The 25337-nt window shown below is 30.9% G+C and overlaps 2 protein-coding genes across 2 annotated transcripts; one reads left to right on the top strand and one right to left on the bottom strand.

Annotated features, from left to right (window-relative positions):
* Positions 9691 to 12147, top strand: LOC109326117 (probable WRKY transcription factor 41). Its single transcript, XM_019558785.1, has 3 exons — positions 9691 to 10429; positions 10968 to 11096; positions 11341 to 12147. Exons 1-3 carry the CDS (start codon positions 10092 to 10094, stop codon positions 11963 to 11965), a joined length of 1092 nt encoding a protein of 363 aa, XP_019414330.1. The 5' UTR covers positions 9691 to 10091; the 3' UTR covers positions 11966 to 12147.
* On the bottom strand, positions 14972 to 18978 carry LOC109326118 (transcription factor SPEECHLESS-like). The gene is made up of 3 exons (XM_019558786.1): positions 18158 to 18978; positions 16217 to 16759; positions 14972 to 15260 (listed from the first exon to the last, which is right to left on the bottom strand). The coding sequence occupies exons 1-3, from the start codon at positions 18557 to 18559 to the stop codon at positions 15195 to 15197; spliced, it is 1011 nt and encodes a 336-aa protein (XP_019414331.1). The 5' UTR covers positions 18560 to 18978; the 3' UTR covers positions 14972 to 15194.

Consider the following 25337-nt stretch of genomic DNA (forward strand, 5'->3'; position numbering starts at 1 on the left):
CAATACGCTATTGATTACGTTGCATTTAACAACACATTCTCAAAAAATTGTTGTTGCTTTCGTTGAATATAACAGTGCATGAACAAAAAAATGTTTTTGAATACTTATCTCTCATTCATTCTCTTTTAGCTATACAACAGTGCATGCAGTAAGAAGCATTGTCGATATGATCAAAACTATTTCCTTTGCATTTAATCGCTTAACACAGTGTTTAATCGATTAATTTTTTGAATGTTATTTATTGTCATTATTAATTATTCTATATATTTAATTAATTGTCATGAATTGAATGTCATAACGTAATTAATAATTTGAATTTCATTAAAAAAATGAATTAGTTAAAAAATTATTATATCTTCCACAATCGTTTTCTTAAAATTGCGATGTGAAACACTTACCTTCATATTTGAATGGTGAGTTTTTTCATAGCGTTTCCTTTAGGTTGCGCTATTGATTAGGTATCACTGATAGCAGCTTCTTCATTATACACTGTTGAAGATACTATCAGACCTTAAAAAAATTAAAATGTTCCCACATTCTCACACATTCATCAACAATTCCAACACTCATTTACTCAACATCGAAACGCATTTACTCTCAAAATCGACCTCGAAAATTATTCAACCTCAAAATCATTCACTCATTCAACACCGATAAGCATTCACTCATTCAACACGAAAATTATTCAACACCAATTTCGAAAATCCTTCACTCGTTTAACCTTAAAATCGTCATGCACACATTCAACACCGAATTGAAAGTGAGTTTTTCTTATAGTTATTTGCTTTTTTAATTACATTATATTTAGCTTGTAATGAGTTATAAATATTTTCCTTATAAATGAGTGAAACTTACATTATGAGTTAGGGTTCTGATCATAATAATGCATTTGCTCTGCTTGGTGAGCTTAACTCCAAGCCTTAGGGATTTATGCTCATTATATTTTTTTGTTAATAGAAAATGGATCGAAAATGGATGAGTGCCAATCAATTGACGAAGGAGTATGAAGAATGAGTGAAATCATTTGTTAGGTTTGAAATTGAGAATGTTGAAAACCCTAATAGAATTGTATGTCCTTGCTTAAGATGATGTTACTCAAACTGAATTACTCCAAATGAGTTAAAAGATCATTTAGTGTGTCATGATATTGATCAAAGTTACACATGTTGGACAAGACATTGTGAGACGAGAGACGTTATTGATTGTGATGATGAGATACATATGAAAGAATTATACAAATGCATATAAAGACAATTGTTTCGAGGAAATGACAAACGTTATCGAAGAGGATCTTCAGGATTGTCCTGAGATGTTTCAGCGGTTGATATGTGATGCTGAGAAACCATTATATGATGGTTGTAATAAATTCACAAGATTGGCAGCGATGTCGAGGTTGTATAGGTTGAAATCTTTTAATAGATGGACTGATAAGAGTTTCGCTGACTTGTTGGCACTTCTGAAGGATATGTTGCCGGAAGATAATGTGCTCCCTTCCTGAACCTATGATGCAAAACAAATATTACGCTCCATAGGCATGAACTGCACTAGGATACATGCTTGTGAAAATTATTGCATCTTATTTTTTAATGAGTATACTTCATTAAAGTTTTGTTCTAAATGTAATGCATCACGATATAAGAAGGAAGATTCAATTCCCAAAAAGGTTGTATGGTATTTTCCCAGCAAATCAAAATTCAAGCGTATGTTTAGCAATGCCAAAGATGCAAAGAATTTGACATGGCATGATGAAGAAAGGATTAAAGATAGCAAGCTTCAATATCTTCTAGATTCTCCTCAATGAAAAAAAATTGATCATGACTATCTTAGTTTTGGTCAAGAATCAATAAATCTACGCCTTGCATTATCAACGGATGAAATTAACCGACATAATGTTCAAAGTTGCTCCCATAGTACATGGCCAATAATGTTGGTGATATACAACCTACCTTCTTCTCTATGCATGAAGCACAAATATGTGATATTATCTATGTTAATTTCTAGACCTAAACAACGAGGAAATGACATAGACATATATTTGGCTCCATTAATTGAAGACTTGAAGCAAATGTGGGAGACATGCATAAATGTATATGATGCGTATAGGGAAGAAAGCTTCAACTAGAGGGCTTTGTTGTTCCACACAATCAGTGATTTCCCTGCATATGATAATTTGTCTGAATATACAAAAAGACATTTTGCATGTCCTGTATTTGAAGAAAATACTCATTCAATAAGGTTGGAACACTATAAAAAAATGTCTTCCTTGGCCATTGTAGATTTTTGCCTTTAGATCATCATTATCGATGATGGAGAAAAGCATTTTATGTAAACAATGAAGAAGGTCGTGCTCCTTTGCAGTTGACAGGTGACCAATTATTTCAAAAGCTAAAAGGTTTAAATACTAACTTTGGTAAACCTTTTGCAAAAGAAATTGTCACAAAGGGGTTGAAGAAAAAGGTCAATCTTCTTTGAATTACCATATTGGAGTTCATTATATGTAAGACATTTCCTCGATGTTATGCATATTGAAAAAAATGTGTTTTAAAGTCTACTTGGTATCTTACTCAATGTCCCTGGTAAGACCAAAGATGGCTTGAATGCAAGGTTGGACTTGGTTAGTATGAGAATAAGAAAGGAATTGGGACCGATAATGAAGAGAAAACGTACATTTCTACCTCCAACAGATTATACTTTTCGAGGAAGGAGAAAATGAAATTTTGTAAATTTATTCATGGTGTTAAAGTTCCAGAAGGGTACTCTTCCAACATTAAGAACCTCGTATCAATGAAAGACCTCAAGTTAAAAGGTCTTAAGTCTCATGATTGTCATGTACTTCTAGAGTATTTCTTGCATATTAAAGTTCTATCTAAAAAAGTTCGAGGAACCATAACTAGGTTATGCTTTATCTACAAGGCAATTTGTAGCAAAATGATTGACCCTGAGAAATTACCTGCATTGTAAAAACAAATTATTTTGACTTTGTGTGAGCTTGAAATATATTTCCCACCTTCTTTTTTTGAGTTTTTTTGACATAATGGTTCATCTAAGCATTCATCTTGTTCGAGAGTCACAATTATATGACCCTTCCTATATGAGATGGACGTACCTCTTTGAACGTTATATGAAGACATTAAAATGGTATGTGAAGAACCGATCAAGACCAGAGGGTTGTATTGTCGAGCGATATGTTGCTGAAGAAGCTCTTGATTTTTGTACTGGATACCTTACCGATTGTGATTTCATGGGCATCAAAGCCTCGATATGCAAAAAAAACATTTGGTGAAGGAATTACTGATAATGAAATATTGACTATAACAATAACTGAATTGGAGCAAGCGCACTTATATGTTTTACATAATGACGACGAGGTTGAGCCATATGTTGAAACACACAAGGAGATGCTAAGGAAGTGTTACCCAAGTAATAATGAAAATTAGATTTCCAAATAGCATAATCGGTGTTTCATAAAGTGGCTAAAAAATCACATTGATGAGGAGTTGAATATAAATGCACATTCGATTTCCGAAAGATTGAAATGGTTAGCCAATGGTGCAAGGCTTCATGTCTTATCCTACACTGGTTACCTGATTAATGAGTTCACATTTTATACAAAAAAACAAGATGATTAAAGTAAAATGCAAAATAGTGGTGTGACTCTTGTTGCTCGAACTTTACACATGTCAAATGCAAAAGATAGAAACTCAATATATGTGAAAATGTCATACTTTGGAGTGATTGAACGCATATGGGAATTGGATTACACAGTATTTAGGATGTCGATTTTTTATTGTATGTGAGTTGATAACAACAATGACTTCCGAGTTGATGAGTTAGGGTTCATGCAAGTGGATCTTAATAGGTTATGATATAAATATGAGTCATTTATTCTAGCATCACAAGCTCAACAAGTATACTATGTTAGTAACTCAGCTGATATGAAATGGTTCATTGTTCTTTTAACTAACAAAATAATCGTCAATAATATTGATGACCAAGAATATGAAGATATTAATGAAGATGATCCTTTTTTGGGAAACATTAGTCGCGTGAGGGCGGACCAACTATGAATGATGATTTATATACAAGAGATGATTGCAGTGAAGGGCTTTGGGTAAATCAATATGCTCCTCTAGACAAGGATGACCCTAAAAGACAAAAACAATCAAAGAAAAGGAAAAAATAGATACAAATAGTTTTTGTATAATTTTGATTGTTTGTAATTTGTATAATATCGTTTCTTTGTAATTTGTGTAATTTTTTTATTTGTAATTAGGTACTATGTCAAAACATAATTGACATGATATTCATTGTTTGTATTTTGTATTGTATTGATGTTTAATAAAACAAACTTCTAGTCTGTATTAATTTGTCTGTGTTGTTCAGAATATATAAATGTATGTGCTATTGAGAATGTCTGTTCTGTTAATAAATATATATGCATGTATTAATTTATACAAATCAACAACGAATTTTAGGGAAAGCTCTGGCATGTGCTATTGTAAAGGATAACTACAACAATACTTTTTTTAGAAAACGTTGTGGTACATTATCAATACAACAACGCTATGCATGTGATGTGCAGTTGTATTAAGGTGTTGTTTGAGAAAATTTATGAATAATACAATAACGATTTTTTGTTATTACGTTATTAAATATATGAACTTCAACAGCGCAACAACAAGCGTTGTTAATAAGACCTATAAAATGCGATGTTTATATAAGACTATATGACAGCGCTTTGTGGATGATGCGCTGTTGTATTGATCCACTATATGACATCATTTTGTGGATGAGACGTTGTTGTATTGATGCACTATATGACAACGCTATTTATGTGTTGAGCTATGGTATATAATAATATCAACAGTGTTTGTGAAGCGCATGATGACCATATACTAATACGGTCAAACAAAAAGCGAATGAAAACGCTATTATACATCTAAAATAAGCGTTGTTGAACGACAACTCTGACATAGTGTTAAAAGAATAATTTAACCTAAATATTTTCCCCCAATCAGATGGTAGGTATTGGATTTAACCTTTAAGTGTAAAGAATATGTCTGAGTACAAGAATAAACTTTGAATGAGAAAAGTTCACAAAACTTTCTTGAACTTTATGTCTTTTGCAATTAGATATCATGAATTATTTTTTCTTCGTAATTGCTTCTTAAACTTTAACTATTAGTGAAATTGGTCATTGCATATATATAATTTTAAATTACTAATGATCTTGGAATTAACAATTATTTGATTAATGGCATTTGACTAATGTATGATTAATGGCCATAATTTAGTAACAATCACGGTACGTTTTTTTGTTATTGGGCGATGAAATTTAAACTCTATGATTAAGGGTCATTTGAGGCATTTTAAACTATGGTTAATGGTTATTTGACACACATAATTTAGTAACAACGACATTGGTAATTATTTGATTTATATTTTAATGATTCCATCAACTTAAAAGCCATATATTTCTTAAGTATCACAAGTAGTATTTGATTATGTTGCATTGTTTAAATAATAATGATATGTTTGTTAATATTTAAAAAAACATAAGTGAAATATTTTGATTGTTGGTAATTTAAAATTGTGTAGGGACTAATTTTACTTATAGCTAAAATTTAAAAAGTAATTAAGAAGAAAAAATAATTCATAATATCTATTTACAAAAGAAATAAAATTTAAATTAGTTTTATAATTACTAGCGTGTTGACATGCACTGTCGTGCTTGTCAACCCGCTTTCCTATCGTTTATAATGTATAATTTGTATTTTATAAATTCAAATATAATTTTTTGTGCTAAATTTACGGTTGAATTTATTCTATTGGTCTAATATTCAATTTTTTAAATACACTTTTAAAATAAGAATATAATAAGGATAAAATGAGAAAATAATATTATATGGTTTTTTAGTAGAAATAAAAAGATATTGATGGCAAAATAAGAAAACACAAATTACACCATGATGGATGGTTATTTTGTGTTTTCCCTTTATTAATAGTATAGATGTTAAACAGTTTCAACATCTACATTGTGAAAACGGAATGTATATGAATTAGTGAAGTACCCTTCTTGGTCGGTTCCTTTATTAAAAGTTTAAAACCACACTTAATGACATGTCTTTAGACTTTAGGCCTTATTGGGTTATCTACGAAAAATTAGTACTATCTCTGGAACCAATGATTCTATGATTGATTTAAAATAATTTATTTAATTTTAAATTACTAACATATTATCAATGATGAAGATTTGATTAAGACTATTGATCGGTTGATCCTCAATTATGCAAATAATTTCTGGCAATGTATCAGTTTTGTTAGTGGTCCCTTTTTGTGTAATTTTATACCAGGTGAAAAATTAGAAGAAAAAGGTGGGAAATTTATAATTAAGGTGTACTTTTTAATGCAATTCAAGGCAGTACTATTAAGATTGAATAAATAGGCGAGTGAGGTATAAATTAATTTTTTTTGGATCAAGTTAAATTTCATTTAGTTCACCAAGTGGAGAGGATAATACTTACATACCACCTGTGAATCTTCATTGTTCATTCAATTCGACAATACACGAAAAAAAATATAGCAAAAATATATAGGTTTCAAGCCCAATAATGTAAGGTCTCACTAGATATTTAGGTTGACCAAAAAATTAAAAATTTGATTATTGGGAGCAAAACTTATTAAAAGACACACTCATGTACCCCAAATGCATTAATTACTTACCTAAAAAGATAGAAAATACTCTTAATAGTAACAAACCTATAGATTTCAAGTTGAGATTTTTATTTTTGCATTGGTTTCATCAGTGCATTAACAAAATTAAGGAGGTCAAAACAGTTATATTTCTCATATGTAGCCAGTGGATAAATGCCACGTGCAATATTAGTAAAAACATGCAAAAACCATTCCAAGATTCACAAGACCAAAACAATTTTATTTATATTATTATAAAAAAAGTATATATTTCTCCACTTTGAAATCAATCATTAAAAAATGAACAAGTTGTAGAATGGAAAATATTAACTCAACATTGAGCCAGCTGATACTCTGTATCTGACCATGAAAACATTGGACTTTACATCAATCAATGATGCGTTCAAAAAGTATTTGAAAAATAATACTTGTGTATTGCAAACTCCATAGCCAAGTTTTCATTATAGCTTATTATTATTATTATTATTATTATTATTATTATTATTATTATTTTGATGAAGTTATCTCCATGGTAATATGGTATTGGTATTATTGTTGAGCTAACTTTAGAACTAGGAACATAGTAAGTAAATAAGTTAAAATGATAATTTTATAACTCGTATCATTTATGTTGTAAATACAATTTTATCTCTACGTGACTATTCCTTTTATATTGATTTTGATTATATAGATCAAATCCGAGAGTCTACTACACTATAATTTTTTATGAAAGACGATATACGAATTGAGTAAAAAAACGTGCATGAAAAACCAAAATAAATTAAATGTCAGAATTTGTCTTTTTATTAGAATAATAAAATCACAGTGCCACCAGCACACATCAAGGTAATACATGTATAAAATATCTTAAAATAATATTACACTTGCACATATGTTTCCTAGGATACAGCTCACTTAGCATTTATTATTTCAATTTTCACATACTTTTACAACATATGATTAGTACTTCAGTATCGTTTTCTTATATCTTACAAGAGAGTTTGTCTTTTCAATGAAATGAAATAAGTAAAAAAAAAACGTAAATGAGAAAACCAAAATAACATATCAGAATTTGTTTTTACGAGAATATTATTCCATTCCATTATTATATTTCGGAATAAGGATCCTCTCTTATATCACAAAATGAAATATTATCACATACAAAATTAAAATAATGATATTTTTATTATTTTATTTATAATGCAATAACATTTTTATTCTTAAAAATTAGAATCTACACAATAACTGTATAGTTTTTTTGTTAAACCCTTATTCAACTAGTTGAGACCAAAATTTAGTCTCGCATCGATTCTTGACAATTTCCCCCCCTAAAATCTGTAGTTATTTATGTATAACCAAATTTCCTTGAAAAAAGCAGCAATTAAAAAATCCAAGCAAAAATGGCATCCCGTCCCTCCTTGGTAGCTGCATGGAATTATCTCAACCTATACTTTATTGAAGTTGTGATTTAATTCTTATTTTTTTTAAGAAAATTCTTGATATTTATATTTATAATTGGACGGTTTTGATTTACATTTAATTTTGAAATACATATATAAATAAATATAATTTAAAAGACTAAAAAATAGCGAGTTACTCATACCCAATGAGTATGAGTCTCAATATCATTTACCATTTTTAAAGTGGCCCCTAAATCCAATCCATTGGCCTATATATTTTACTAGGTGCATATATTTTATTACATGATGTATACTATTTGATATGTATTCATTTATACAATTAAACTTAAATATATATTAAATTTATATTTTACTTTTCTAACTAATAAAAAATACACAAATTAGGCACCTTATTAACCATGGACGGAGCAACTAAAGATCACATGTCTTAAAGTTCGTTCCAATTTCATGTCTCTACCAGTCAAAAATTGACACATGAATAAAAAATAAATAAAAAGTACATTTTTATATTACTTGCTAAAAAATAATTGAACCAAGACATGAAATGGAGAAAGACTTTGGGACATAAGAACTCTATTCTTGAAGAGTTAGAGCATCTCCTGCGATAAATAAAATCTTCATTCTTATTTTTGCAACACACATTATTTATAATTTATTACATTTTTCCATGAAATAAGAATAAATATTTTTTCTTACAATGATAAACATTATTCTATTTTTTATTTGAGTCCCAAAACATATACTTTTCTCCCATAACATTTATTTCTCTTATCATTTTTCTTTGACTAAAAACAACAAAAAATTATTCTTATTTAAAAATAAAAAACATAAAATAAGAATAAAACAGTGAATAATTATTAGGCTAAAAACAACTTCTAGAAAAACAACTATAGTTGTTCTTAGAAGTGGCTAAACCGTGATCATGCCCCGTTGCCACTTGTCATGCCCACTTCGAATCTAAGCCTAGAGTGACGCCAGAGGAAGTAGAAGTCCAACGTCACAGCCCTGTCACACACGTTAGTAGTATAGTAACGATGCGGAACTAGCTTTGAAGATTCCTAGTCTTATATCTTTTTTAATGGTTTACTCTGACTTTCTTCTTCACATGTTTTTTATCCCATTTTTTAGTCTTTCTAAATTACTTTAATTTTTCCTGTGTATTATTTTGCCCCATTTTTCACTTCCCCTGAAGTTATTAATCATTCCTATTGTGATCGGGAGACAACAAGTAATCATATGATATTATATAATATATTAATACAATCATGATGAAGTACATTTGATATGAGAGAGTCCGATATTAAATAAAAATATTAACAGATGATATTATGAATTTTTGTAAGGAAACATATTATTAACTAAATAATATAAAATTTTCTTTACTTTCATATTCCAATACCAGAAATGATCTTAATACAAATAATTGAGTCAATTACAATGAGAAAGAAGGGTAGAAGTGGTCAGCAATTGGACCTTCCATCCTCACCCTATATTCCTATGACCAAAGACTTTTCCGAGTAAAGAATATCAATATCCTTGCCCCCACTTTACTCAGTCAAACTTTCTTTTTCTTTCCTTTGCATTTTCTCTCTTTTCCCACATTTTATTCATTCAAAAACACAACCTCTTTAAATCCCATGCCCATAACTCTCACCTTCATTCAATAACCACATTGTCTCCTTAAAGATTCACACAAAAACTCATTAGATTCATGTTCTCTCCATACAGCAAATCTTTCACTTTGTCTTCTCTTATTAAACCATTTCATATATCTATGCCTTAGCTTCTTCACCTAAAGCTTTCACTTTGTCTTTTCTTATTAGTAGCTCTATCTTCTTTGCTTCATGCTATGTTTAGGCCTTCTTTGGCATTTAACCCTATGGTCATGACATAATAAGGTTGCTCTTTCAAATGAAATCGATACTTTTTATTGCATTTAAGAGCAGTTAAAGAATACAAAGAAACAATTTTTATTACATGGACAACATGGGAGATTCATCAAATAACCTCATACATGAGTTGCTACAAGGTTTGGAGTTAGCAAAACAGCTCCAAAAGAATCTCCACATGCCTTCATCTTCTTCTTCTTCTTCCCAAGAAACCTGTGACTTGTTGATTCAGAAGATTATATCAATATTCGAAAAAGCTCTTCAAATGATGAACTGGCAAAGAGGACCATTGGGTGAGCCATCATCTCAACAGTCCTTAGGTGTTACAATCAGAATGTCAGAGTCACCACCTTTAAGTAGTAGTCCTCATAGCGAAGATTCTGATAGAGATTTGATGGAACAAGATCACAATGCTTCGAGAAAAAGGTATGTATACATGAAAATACGGTTTGAACAACTTATTCAGACAATATTTTTATGCATAAATTATCATGTATAGGGAGAAGTTGTCTTAATATGTTCAAATAATAATGTTGCATGTATACCCTCCAATTTGTTTTGATTTGCATCCACATATTCCACATGTAGCTTTACACTAGATAAATTACTGCATGCTGCTACAGATGCTATTCTAAAAAATATTTTATCATTAATTTAGAATATTTTCATGAATTTTAGATAAAGTAAATTAAATTGATAAATTGTATCTTCCACACATTTATTGTAAGTGTTGGAGATCTTCATCAATTTGTTATCACATTTTTTCATGGGTTAAGTGAAAAAAACATATAAGTGGTTTGACACAAGGTATTAGATTCATTTCCTTACATGCTCTTTCAACCACCCACTTTTACATAATGTAGAACTTATTCATTTACATTTGGAATATCTAACACAAAGTTGTATGGATGATAAGATTTTTCGCTAGCCTAATAACATGCTGAACTCTACCTTTTTATCACAGAAAGACTTTGCCAAGATGGACAAAACAAATCCGAGTTAACCCAGGAGTGGCAGTGGAATGGCCTCTTGATGATGGATACAATTGGAGAAAATATGGTCAGAAAGACATTCTTGGAGCTGTGTATCCAAGGTAGCACCACATTTAATTCTCCACAAATGCTAATTTTGTATGTAACTATTATTTTATGCTAATTTTGTGTTAGATATTAAGGGTGTGCTCCTGCTCAACATTAAAATTGTTTGACTTGAGAGGGTAAGATATACATTTATTATATCTGATCCCACTAAATGGAAATCTCGTAAACCAAACAGTCATTTTTAGATAATAAAATCATTTATGTACTTTCCCTAAACCAAATCATGTATATATGCAGAGGCTACTATAGGTGCACCCACAGAAATGTTAGAGGCTGCTTGGCCACAAAGCAGGTGCAAAGATCTGATGAAGACCCCAATGTGTTTGAAATCACTTACAGAGGAAAACACACATGCACAATGGCCTCCAATACAATTCCTACATCTAATCCAAATGAAAACCAAGAATCAAATTTGAACATAAATCAAAATGTCCTACAAGGCCTTGAGCAGCAACCAAATCCAAATGAACTACTTTTGAACCTTAGGGAAGGCCTAAGAGTCCAAACAGAACACCTAGAATCCTCTCATTACCAACCATTTTCTTCATTCCATTTCCCTTCAAGTTCCAACATTAAAACTGAAAATCAAATTCTAACACCCCCTATGCTTGAAAACTTCAGCCCCCCTTCATATATTTCTCCTGCCACTTCAGGAATAAGCCACTTTTCAGTGTCTCCTAGTGTAGTAAACAACTTAGGAGGGTACCCAAGTATGGTAAGTTCAGGGTTTCAGATCAATGACATGATCTCAGCTACTACTTCAGCAGCAAATTCACCAACTTTTGGCATAGATTTTCCATTTGATCAGTTTGAATTTGATGGCCATAACTTCACATTTGATAACCCACAATTTTTCTCCTAATTAGGCCAAATGAAACCAAAGAATAATTCTATATATTTTCTTAGAAAAAGTAGATAAGAAACATGTGATGAAACATAGTCATATGATGAAACATTTTTATATATGTCTTAAGTCTTAACTACACATGTAACATAGGGATATGCAATTCAAAACTTGCTTAGTCAACGTGAATTTTCCTTTCTTATAAGTAAATGGAGTATCTCCTGATACAAGGAGATAAGTTATGTCCTCCTGTTAGTGAAATCATGACATGTGTCATGTTTCATTATTTTCTATAAAAATATTTTAAAAAATAAACAAAATAGCACACATGTCACATTTCTACTGGCTAGAGGAGATAAATTATTTTCTGATATGAGGAGATACATTATTCTTTTTGCAAGTCAATTTATCTTGTATTTTTCTCTCTCTTGTTTTTGGACTTCAAATATTATAGTTTACATGTACTTTTAGAGAAAAGTAGTGTGCTTGTTTATCAAAAGAGAAAAAAAGAAGATAGAAAGGTAACGTGCGTGCTTTGTTGCTTCCACAATGCAACGTTGGATGATAAAATTATAGTTTCTTGAGTCCTGAAAAAAGGTTAACTAATTGTATTTGTTCCCAATTTTCTATCAAATAAATATGATGATTTCCCTAAGAAATGTTGCTTAAGATATTGATCTTTGACTATGGAAATTGTGCTTAAAACAAAGAGCAACAGATTCATTATATTTTATTGAACTTCAATTTGAGAAGGAGAATTAAATAATGTTTTACATGTGCTGATGTCACAATTTGGTTATAATTGTTAGTATTGGAAACAAGGATAACAGAGATGAAAGACCCAAATAGATTCCCAAGGTTAAAGGTTCGATTCTTGAGAACAATACTTGTTGAGAGTACTCACGAAAATTAATTCCTTACTTAAAAATGTGAAAAAATGTCATTGATAGTACCAAAAAAAACTACCACCACCAATCCAACTATATCTCTAAAATATGAAGTATACCTTTAAGCCAAATTTAGGAAGACTTTTTTATAGGTTAATCTAAAAAAAATAGTAGTGAGAAATAATGTCGTCTAAATTTAAATTGATTTTTAAGAGGTAGACCAATAAGGTATAAAACTTATGACGAGATTTATATGTAAAATTGCATTTAACACTTATCTCCAAAATTTCATATTATTTTCTAGCAAAAGTTTAGATTAATAAAATGTATGTCTAGTCTAAGCTCTGGGAACCTTATAAACTTTAATTAAGATATATAATAGAATTTACACTTCATGGAAATTCTGAAATTTGAATCCAAGTTACAACGGGTATGGGCAGAAAAAGTATGAAGTGCTCGTAAAGAAAAAGTATGAAATGTTTTTTGCGTGATTGATACATAACTCACTTTTTATTGAACAAGTCTCGTAGAATTTAGTCCACAAAAGTTGCTTTAGAGTTCAAACCAGAATGAGGGTTGACCACCAATGATTGAATGTGTTAGGCCCAAAATCGTTAGCAGGGACAAGAGTGGGTCTCATAGGTAAACAGAATTTATATAAAGATAAGTCTATCTCCTGTCAAATTGTATTCTAAAATTTCCCCTATTGAACTTAATTTTTTTTGCATTTCTAAGATGGTAGAATATTTGATTGTACACTAAATACTTTCTTTATGTATCAAATATTTGGCCGTTTCCTTTATGTTATCAACTATTTAAGTTTTATATAATTATTTTTGATAAATTGAATATACTTTATATCGTAGTTTTTATTTGGTGTATAAATAAAATAGAGAAACATAAAATATTTTATAGGTAGTTATTTTATGTTTATTAGTATTAGTGTAGATAAACATGAAATTAGAAGTGATAGAGATAAAATAGAGAAATATAAAATACTTCATGGGTAATTATTTTATATTTATTAGTAACAATATAGATAAATATGAAATTTAAAGTTATAAAAGATAAAATAGGAAACATATTCATAAATGATTATTTTATGTTTTCCTTTTATCTATTAGTATAGATTAGGTAGGAGGATTGGTCTTTATTTAACAAGCAAGTGAGAGGATTAGTTGTAACTCAACATAATTAAAAATAAAATGTATACCACATAATTAACACAACATATCCAATTGGTTTCTATTTTACCTTTTTAATCTCTAACATTCCCTTATCCTCATAACATATTCTCTTATTTTCCACTAACTCGTCTCACTTCATGAAAAATAAATCATATCTCACATCAATATTAATGAAACAAAAAGATCAATATGTTTACATTTTTAATTAACATTTTGACTTCATTACTTTCTTCCTTTTCTCGAACTCCACTCTCTTTTTTACAGCAACTCATTTTCACTCCACTTCATTTCAAACTCTTCTTTTTCCTTTTTAAAGAAATTACAAGTTCTTTACTTGAGTCACGTATTATAAGTTATTTACTTCAGTGAAAAGCTTGCAAAACTTGAGCATGCATGGACATAGGATAAAAGAAAAATGGGCGAACTTTAACTTCTAATATACAAAATGTACTTTAGAGGTGTCTAATCCTTGAGATGCCATAAATTAACCTCCTTAAAAAATAATTCCTTAAATGAATTACTTCATTTATTAAAAATATAAGGACTGTTATAAAATACATTTTTTTGAATATTTTAGTTAAAATCTATGACAAAACTACCAAAAATAAAGCAATGTTTGTTTGTCCAAATATAAAGGGATTGAGTTCTTAGTTTGGTGATATCTGAATTTCTGGATATTTATGTATATAAAATATTATGTTGAGAATGGAGAGTCTATGCTTAGGAGTACAATATGTGTTGGGTTTATTAAAGTGTGAAGTCTCACATTGGATATGTAGGGAGGAGTGAAAAGGTTTATAAGAATGAAAGGCCCATGGAACTAATGCCTTAAGGTTTTGGTTCAAGACGTGGTGTCTCACTTGTGACTTTTCACTCTTCCCCGGTGATTGGAGGCTCCCCGGTCGCAGTCTGGTCCATGAAGATTACTATGTTAATGTATTTAATAGTGTCTTTTGTTTGCTGATAAAAATATATATAATATTGCTGTATTTAATTAAAATAAAGAAATTGAGAAATGTTTGCAATTAAATGGCTCTTCCCACTTTCTATCTGTGATTAGTTCAGCTGCAACATAAGTACTTAAAAGCACAGTAAGATATCATAAAAAAAGAAACAGAAAGGAGGGGTTGGCACTGATGTTTGTTACGGTATCTGAAAAGCAATAACCCTTCTTTAGCAGAATGTTTGCTGGATTTGTTGAGCGAGTTCTTCAGCACTGAGTTGGCATTCAATTCCAATCTATACATATATACCAAGACTGTATATTAAGGAACCATAAATATTAATGAACCTGTATTGAACACGTAAGTTGCATACATATATATACCAATCATAAGCTAGAATCCATGAAATAATAGTAATAATAATTAGATGAAAAAAAGAGACAACAATTTAGGTATGCATGTCTTTTCAGTTTTCTAGGACAAATGTCTGGAAGGTGCAATGACACTGCAGAAATGCAGTCAGTACTCTCTCAGTTATATCATGCCATTTATTAAAGAACAGCAGAACATTAACCAAACAAGGGTAAAAAATAAATAGATAAAAGACACAATTATTTGCCCATTTACTATTACCACATGGTTGTTATTTTATTTTGCAAAAGATTGAAGACTACTAGTGGAATTTTTTCTTGGAGCATTTTCCTTATTAGGGTTTATGGAAAGAAAAGTGTTACATATCACCATGGTATAACCTTTTGTTGAGAGACTTTGAATCTAATTAGTTTGTATTAACAAAAGAACTTGAAGGAAATAAAAGGATATGCAATAATGCAACAAAAATGAAAGGAGTTAGTTACCAACACTTGATCTAGCTGGCTGTCATTGAAAGAACAGCTAGACTTTTATCCCATACTGAATGAAAGGACTGAACCTTTTACATTATGCATTTCATGATGTGCTGCAGAAAATAATTACCAGTCTTTTCACTTCTTTCTATTTTTATTTTTTAGTTATTTCCATTAACGATACCAGTCTTTTCACTGCAGAAAATAACTTAATTTTACGTGGCCTTTATGCCTTCAATAACGACAAATTTACATTAGAAAATTTCCACTTAATTCCATCTTCTTTATTAGTTTTAGAAAATAAAGCAGTTATGGGTAAGATATGGGCAAGATATACAAATAACATTACTAGTTTTGTGGGAATGAAGTAGGAAATAAAAAAGATCAGCAATATACAGTTATATACCTTGATAGTGAACGAGTTCTGCATGGTTTTATCAACAGTACTAATATTAACATGGAGAATCTCAAGCGCAAGTTCTTCCAATGCTGACATAATCTTCAAAGCTTGACCTGGAATTCTTTGAGAAACCGTTTTCAAAAGAACATTTGGACCTGAAAACTTGACCTCCACATCAGCAATAGGAGACTTTGAATTTGCAACAAGCTCATTGACATTGTCATTGATGGAGGAGTTAGCAGAAGAAGTAGGAGATGGTTCAAGAGAGGTTGATATAGTGGGTGAAATATTGTAACCTGTTGGTTGCAACCTTGGTTTGTAAGGGCTACTTGGTCTTGGTGTCCTTGGACTAATGGGTAGGTTTAGTCTAGGGCTCAGAGGTGGTTTTCTTGGACTAAGTGGTGAAGGCCTTGGACTTGAAGAAACTAGCCTAGGGCTTAGTACATCAGTGTAAACTTTTCTCTGTTTTTTGGCCTCAAGGACTTGTAGCACTTGCTGCAACTCGTGGATGTAATCAACCACACCTCCAATTATTGATGCTTGATCTCCCTAATTTACATATCACAGGAATAAGAAGGATTTAGTATAAAGTACTAATATAGAAAATGATGATAAATGTTAGAACTTTACTGTTCTGAATGCCAACTCGATCAATTCCTTAAGGAATAAAACACTTGATACTATATATAATTCTACTTTACATTTAGATTTGTTAATCATGCACTGAGTTAAAATTATGTAAGGTTATTTAAAACTAGAGGTTTGGATATGTTTCAGACCATTGATCAGAATCAAGCAATAATTTCTTACGAATAAGATGGTTGCTTTCTTGCTATAAACACGGAGTTATATGCTTATATTTATGGTTGACAAAATAGCCATTTTTTTTGTAAGATTATATGAGCGTATGCTTTCATGATACTTGGTGAGGCACATGCAGGCGTTCTAAAGAAACACAATGTTGTCATGGAGTGAAACTTCTTATTAGTTACATTGTGATTACAGTTTTATTCTTAAAACTTAAATGGAAAAAAAACTCCTCTCTCCATTACTGGAGAGGAGTTTGGGTAAGTAGTATTGCAGAGCTACAGGAATCCTCTCCAATAATGGAGACAAGTGATGCCAAAAACCAAAGAAAATGAGATATGTTTTTATATTTATATCCTTATGTTTATTATGATAAGACAAATTTACCCTTCAAACTAAAGGGAAAAATTGCACTTGCCTATGCATTAATGGAGAGGAGTCTGACCTGAGCTAAATGGGGTGAAAATATTGGGCCAATAACTCGTTTGACCCATGTCAAGTTGGGGCTAAAAGCCCACACTACCTGAAATTTATCTTACTCTGTTCAAACCCCACAGGACCTGAAATTTTATCATTTACAGTGTCTCTATTTCAAAACGCTAGTTTGAAAGAGAGAGAAAAAATCTGATCATATTCTTATTGCTTTGTTTTCACTTGCTCTTTCATTCATAAGTTCCACTGTTCCATCTTTACAGTGTTAAATATGAATTAATGTTTACTGATGACTTCTTTCATATTTTCAGCTTCCCCATTTCAATACCAACATGTTGTGTTGGTTGTTGAAGTAACAATACTTTATAATGTTGGTGTGTTGGTTTTAGCCATGTTTATGGCTTCAAGTATATGTTTATATTTAATTTTTTAATGTGGATCTGTGTTACGATTAAGTGTTCACCTACTTCAAAAGATAGATAATTCTCATGTGTATTAGTATCACTTAATTATTTAAATAATTAAGTTTTATAATAAGAGAAATAGCTAGGACCACTAAAAATTTCTCATTTTGAAATGCATGGGGTGCATTTCATTATGCAAAGTTGCAAACAAATTCAAGCACATGCAAAGTAGAGTGACAAGATATTGAAGCAACATATTTTGAGTATGTTAGTGACATAGTATTGTTAACTAATTTAGACTTACTCTTTTGACATAAAAGCAAGGCATAAGTGACCTCAACACAGACAAATGCTCATTCATTTGCTTTCTTCTGTTACGCTCCACAGTTATGTGAGAAACCCTTTGTTCTCCATCTTCGTTTTGTTCTTCTGTCCTAGTTGTAGGATCAGCAACCTTCTGTCTCTTACTTTTTGGTGAGATTTCAAGCTCAGTTTCTTCAGAATCTTGTTGTTGTACTTGAGCACTTGAAGAAGTTGACACCAATCTCGATGTCTCTTCACTCTCTTTTAAAGTTGAAGATCCAATAATAGGTTTGTTAATGAGAGGAAAATCAGTAGTGAAGTCTTCTAGGCTTTCCAAAATGGCAAAGAGTTCATCTCCACCAAACTCTTTGTCTTCAAAAATATCAGAAAAGGTGTCATCCATTTTCAAGCTTTTGGATTTTTCTTTTTCTACCTCGGGAAAGATGCAAAGAAAGTACTAGAAAAATGGGTTCTAGTGTGGAATTTTAAGGTGAGAAAAGGACTAAAACAAAATCAAGTGAAGTTGTGAAGATCAAGAAAAAGGGGTGGAGACAAAAAATGAGTAAATATATATGAGAAAGAGGAGTTATGTTATAGAGACTATAAGAGAGTGGGGTCTTTGAAATATATAGATGAGTTTTTCCTGAACGGTTTGATGCAGTGTTAGCTGAAGGAAAAGCAGAACAGAAGAAGCAGTATCAGACTGCAGCAGTAATCAAAGATTCAAAATTGAAAAGAAAGTAATATTGATAACCGTTAGAAAGAGAGAGAGAGAGAGAGAGAGAGGTATAGTGGGGAAGAGAAGGTATTATAACTTTATATAGTAATGCTGATGCATATAGCCATATAGATATGGTGCATGTGGATAAGAGAATGGAGGGTGATGATGGTGGTTAATGCAACTTATCTTTTGAGGTAGCTAGTAATTTTGCACCTTAAATAGCAAGTGGATATTATAGAACAAGGTTGAAGATTGTTTTTAGGACTTACAATCAACCGAACCAATTTGGTATTTATTTGAAATTTGACTTATTATTTAGTTTGATAAACTTTATTTATAAACCAAATAAGCTAAATTTGAGCTAGAAATTGAGCTCGTTAAATAAAGCTGAATACAATCTAGTTAGGTTCATGAGTTGGATATATATATAAAAGCTTGTATAGTATTTTTAAAAAGAACTAATTATATTAATTATCCAAATGAAGCAAACTGAGTTATACTGAATAGTCCGTAAACTTTAACCGAACTAAACTTGAGCTTAAAAAATAATTCAAGTCGAGTTTCGAGCTGAACTAAAATGATCTTTGGTTTGACTCAGTTCGGCTCGTTCGCAGCCCTACTTATTTCTTTTTTTGCTTTCAACAATAAAAATGTTATTTCATTGTAAACAAAATGATAGAAATGTGATATTATATTTTGTTTCCTTTTGTTTTTCTAGTACTGCCTGCTAGATATTATAATATATAATGGTATACATCACGAATGAGAGCATTGCTTTTGTAATCAGGAATAGAGGAGTGAGGCGAATCAATCTGCACCTGCATTACCATTGCCATTCTTAAATGCCTGTCATGTTCATTAATATATGAACTGTAAATGTTTGAAACTGAATTGGTGACCCTTAAATTAGTGAATACTTTTTAAATTTAAGTTCAAAACTATTTTGCTGATAACTCATGAATAATTCATTGTCATGTTATTTGATCAAAACCCCATTCTTTTTGGTACTTTAACTTGCCTCCCCTATATATGCATATACATATACATATATATATATATATAAATATATGTCAAGTGGGTTATTCTTTGGGTAAACAACATTGCGCGCACTGAGATGTAAGTTTTAATACATGCAGTATCTATAATTATTGGGGTTTAAGCAAAATGTTGATTGATGCCTAGCCTAATATAACTCCTGAATTCAAGGTGTGGACTAATGTTTAAAAGAGGAGATTATATTGAACAGCTTATTAGGATTAGGAAATAGAAAGAAGGAAGACATAGACATAAAGAGTATATAGTACATCAAGTTGTCTCAATTTTAATAAATTTCTTATTGATAAAAAAATATGAAGGTCATCCACATTATTATTCGATCGAGGGCACTTAAGTGGGAATTATGAGTAAAAAGTCAACAAATAAATTTAACTTTTTGCTGGATCTTTAGTCTCCACAACCTGCTCCAAGAAGGTATAGAAAAGACAACTTTTCCATTTTCTCTCCATTAAACATGGTATTATGATACTTGTAACTATTCAATCTCGAAGAAATGCTATTATTTTTTTAAGAGCTTTGAGTTGCGTATTTTTCTAATTTTACATTTATTTGTTATAGACTTAATTGATAATGAAATGAATCGGTTTTGTTACTGTGCATCTTAATTGTACTGCGACTGTTATAAATTCTTCTGTAAATTATTTGCATGTCCCATTCTGTCTGGCTTTCTCAGTTGCTAGCACATCTTCTATCACACAGTCTAACCATTTATGTCATATAATTAGTGAGAAAAATATTTAATAATTAAAATTTTACAATCAATCACAATTGATAACATATGAAATCACATAATATGAGATAATAGATGTGCTCCTGCTAACTAGAACTTAATAATATTATTCTAAGGCATTTCTCCTCATTCTCACCTTTGAAATGTAAATCTTCCTATATAATGAGAGTGTGAACTCTGAAGTCACAGCTCCATTACAATTTGTACTTTCAATATTCATTTTATCCTTCATATGAATTCTTTGGACTGAATATAGGGATAATAAATTTCTGGAGGAAAAAACTGTGAATATATATATACATATATATATATATATAATATGAAACTGGGTAAATATTTAATTGAGTGGAGTAATTGTTTATCTGTCATGAATACTGATTGTCTAAATAAGTGCATATATTGGAGTATTTGAAAGGCATGTAGTTAAGAAGTTGATATGTATGAGGCGTGGCAGTCGAAGAATTTTAACGAAAGGATAGCTAGGGTTACCTTCTTTATGGGGGAAACAGAAAAAACTGTTATTGCTGCAAAGCCAAAAATGGAGAAAGTTCTGCATGAAATCTCACTATACAATTACCTGCCAGGGAGGGCACTAAAATATATAAATTGAGGAGTCTGCTCCTAAGTGCTTTCTAACTGAAAAACCTGAACATATGTTCCTTCACTAGTGGAAAACTTAATTACTTTCCTGGTCCGTTAAAATGGGGTTTTAAAATCGATTGCATACGCGATCGGGTTATGAGGAATGCCAAAAGCGAGGACAAACTATGTATAATAATATTGTGGTATAAATTATACTTATGTCATTAGGAATGTTTACCTCAATCTTAGGCATTTGTTTTATATTGATGTCTTTTTTATGGATATTGTTAAAATTGTAGGAGCCATGTATGAATGAGAAAGAAAAGATTAACAAGAAAGAAGTAAGAAAAAGAGAAAGAATAGAGAATCAAAAACTTCATTAAAATATAACATTTCTCATTATTATCATTGAATTGAAGAATAAGAAGTGAGTCAATATGACTTATTTATACAATAATTTTTCACTAATCCAGCTTGGAATTAATTTGAAGAAGCAATAACATTGCTTAACCATACATGACAAAAGCTATATCATCAAACGCTTAACCATCCATAGTAGAAGTTATATCTTTGCTTAACCATCCATAGTAGAAGTTATATCTTTGTTTAACCACTATGGACAGAAGCTAACCATTTAATGCTTAACCATCTATGATAGAAATTATATTTGAGCTTAACCATCATGGACAGAAGCGAACCAACCATTGATAGTGAAAGAGAGAGAATAGATCAGAATCTTGATCCTAATCAGATGCTTCAATGATGAATAAAAAGAGGGCTAAATATTGAAGAATAAGAAAAGGATGTAATCTTGTATAAGATAGATTGGTCATGATACTACATTCTTGAACTATATATGATGGCCATGAAAGTCCACATAGTGCTCCAATGGAAAGCTTATAAACATCTTTCTCATTATACATTGGCATTTGGATCAACACATTGGGGTATCTTTGATTTCTCTGTAGTTTCTGCTTCCTGACATCCAAATTGTACTTCCTATATTTTGTTTTATTTTCTTTATTTTCTTTTTTTTAAGAACTTTGACAATTGCACATACAATTGCCAAAACCACTCTTTCAACAAATAGCATAATCGACATAGTTGAGCACAATATAACTGCTAACTTTAGTAGTGGTATTATCATTGGTGCTCTTATTGATTCTCATGCATAATGTAGTTGGCTTGAAGCATAATCTCGTGCCTTGATACCATGCTCCTCAAAGGTTAAGTTTCTCATGTTTGATGGGTCAATGGGTAAGAGGGTATGAGAAGATGAAACCTTTATATAAGATGAGGACATGCATAGTGAGGGAATCATCATTTATATACTACAATGCCTAACTAATAACTAACTAGTTAATCGACTAATTAAACTCTTAATCGATTAACGAAAACAATATTACAACTAACAAACTGAAATCAACAAACAATTTTAACATCCTCCTCAAGCTGGAATGTATCAAGCATTCTAAGATTGAAATGATTTTGTTGAACACCATAGATACTCTAATATCTCCTCTTGTTGGTGAGCGAATCTTCGTCTCTCAGTCTTAAAATTTGAACGTGAAACAATACTGACGCTTAACCACCATTTGGAAGAAGCAATTTCATCCAACGTTTAACCATCTTTTTGACAGAAACAAACCAATCATAACGGATAAAAGAGAGAAATGAGATGAACCTTAATTTTGATCCTTATATGTTGCTTCAATGAGGAAAAATTACACACTATAATGTTGTGTGCTTAATGAGAGAGGGGTAAAGAAACTAGAGTAATAAAGAAAAAAGATAATTGAGAGTAAATGATAAAGAATAAAAGAAGAATGTGAAGTGATTCTTGTGAATAAGATCGTTGCTCCTGACCTTGGCACGGTTTTGATGAAGACACCAACATCACCAAAAAGAAGAAAAGGAAGAATACTTATGAAGACAAAGAAGAATAAAGCTTCAAGAAAATTAGATTAAGTCTCTATAGGGACTTCTATCCTAAAACTCCTTGTTACGCAAAGTAGTAATGCTCAAACCATTTTTAAAGAATAATGAAACACATTAAAAATATTTAAAACATTTTTTTTAAAATGATGTGTAACGGGTTACTTCATTCAAGTAACAAGTTACATGTGAGAGAAAAAGAGTTATCCAACTTAAAACTGTACAGAGTAATCCATTACTGCCTTTGAGTAACAGATTACCAGTTTTACAAAAGTTGAGTAACCGATTACCCAAATGGTNTAATCGATTACTCTAATTCGTTTTTAAATAAATAGTGGACAGTGAGTTTGGGTAATCGATTACCCACTATCAGTAATCGATTACTGAAGACTGTTGCATGAGATTTCAGATTTCAAAACGAAATGTTTTCACTCCAAATGAAATCTCTTCACTTCAAACAACTTCTACACTTTCAGAAAGACACCATGGGTGTTTTGAAAGTTTATATAAAGACTCTAACTCTCACAACACATATACACAACTTTCATATAACTCTCATACTACTCTGAAAAATTCTCTCACTATTTTTCTGCACTTTTGCACTAAGTCCTTAAATTTTCAAAAGAGAATTTTTCCGAGTTACTTGAAGTAATTGTTTCAAAGTTTTACAAATCTATTGAGCATTATTACTAAGCATACAAAGAGAGTTGATTAGATTGCAAGTGTTATAATATTTCACACTTGTAAAGGCAATCCATAGCCATCACTGAAATTCTTCATTCATTACAATAAACTTTCTTTCACAAGGTGTGAATAGAAAGGGGATAGAGTAACTTGGAAAAGTGTTTTCCAAGTTTTCCAAGAGTATAAATATTAGTGAGTGGGTAAGGTACTTAGAGATCTCGGGGTGAGACTTTGTAATTACTACTCATAATATTTAGTGGAAAATCTCTTGTGTTGCAAGAGTATTGGACGTAGCCTTCGGTGGACAAGAAGGTGAATCAGTATAAAATACTTGTGTACTCTCCTTTCCCTTTCCTCTTTACTTTATACTTGTTTATTTTCTGCAATATTATCTGCTGCACATTAACTCTTACATTTTGCAGAAAAAGTTACTACAATTTTAAGTCAACTAATTCACCATTCCCCGTCTTAGTTGCAATCCTGTTCTTACAATTCTTGTTGTCATTGAGAGACTTCTTTCAATTTCTTGGCCTGTATTGTTGCATCTTTCTCTTTCTTTTTTTCCTTTATTTATATATTGGAAAAGATCGAACACCTAGCAATGTGACTATATCTTCATGTGTTGAATGAATATCAACATATTCAGCCTTTTTGTGTATTTAATAGTATCTTCAAAATACAGGACTCTTCCTCATTATTGCAATCTCTTCCCAAAGGCATGAAGAATGTTCATATAATGATGAGAGAAGGTGAAGATATCAAGAAGCTTTTGAACTCGGAGAATAATTCTATTCTGACTTGATGTTTGTTGTGCACTTGGAAATTTAGTGTTGACATAAAGAAAGTCTTTCCTTCCATTACCAACAAGATGTGTTTGTTGTGTATATCAGGTAGAACCCAATTTGGTGCGCCATTCAAATTCTGTGAAAGATTAGATTGCTTCTTTTCTTTGAGCTTGTTTTACGAAGAGATGGTTGGTTTGCAAGAGACACCTAAGCCATACTTCACTTTTTTAGGTATGTGGAGAAGCCACCCAAACATTTTTCTTCTTGATCGAACTCACAATGCTCTTCAGCACTCCATAGATCATTATTTGACCCATATGGATAAAGAATTTTGCTCATAAGCAAAGAAAGCACGAGAAGATAGGTTGATAGATAAATAGCAGAAGAAATAATTACATTGCTCTGATACCATGTTAAAATGGTAGGAGTCATGCATGAATGAGAAAGAAATGATGAATAAGAAAGAAGGAAGAAAAAGAGAAAGAATAGAGAATCAAAGCCTCCATTGAAATGTAACATTTCTCATTATTCTCATTGAATTGAATGAATAAGAAGTTAGGCAATAAGGCTTATTTATACAAGAGAAAAGAAGAAAAGAAAGCTTGTAAAACAAGTAACTAACACAAACCTAACTAGCTAATTCCTAAATTCATAACCAACTATCATATTCCAAAAATAACCTCCAATA

This window comes from Lupinus angustifolius, chromosome LG14, assembly GCF_001865875.1.
Source record: "Lupinus angustifolius cultivar Tanjil chromosome LG14, LupAngTanjil_v1.0, whole genome shotgun sequence".
NCBI lineage: Eukaryota > Viridiplantae > Streptophyta > Magnoliopsida > Fabales > Fabaceae > Lupinus > Lupinus angustifolius.

Excerpts from the sequence above, each read along its gene's own strand:
- LOC109326117 (XM_019558785.1), top strand. The coding sequence starts at position 10,092 with ATGGACAACATGGGAGATTCATCAAATAACCTCATACATGAGTTGCTA. Across the intron at positions 10,430-10,967 it reads CACAATGCTTCGAGAAAAAG|AAAGACTTTGCCAAGATGGA; the intron begins GTATGTATACAT and ends TTTTTATCACAG. Across the intron at positions 11,097-11,340 it reads CTTGGAGCTGTGTATCCAAG|AGGCTACTATAGGTGCACCC; the intron begins GTAGCACCACAT and ends GTATATATGCAG.
- LOC109326118 (XM_019558786.1), bottom strand. The coding sequence starts at position 18,559 with ATGGATGACACCTTTTCTGATATTTTTGAAGACAAAGAGTTTGGTGGA. Across the intron at positions 16,760-18,157 it reads CTTGCTTTTATGTCAAAAGA|GGAGATCAAGCATCAATAAT; the intron begins GTAAGTCTAAAT and ends TATGTAAATTAG. Across the intron at positions 15,261-16,216 it reads AGAACTCGTTCACTATCAAG|ATTGGAATTGAATGCCAACT; the intron begins GTATATAACTGT and ends ATATATGTATAG.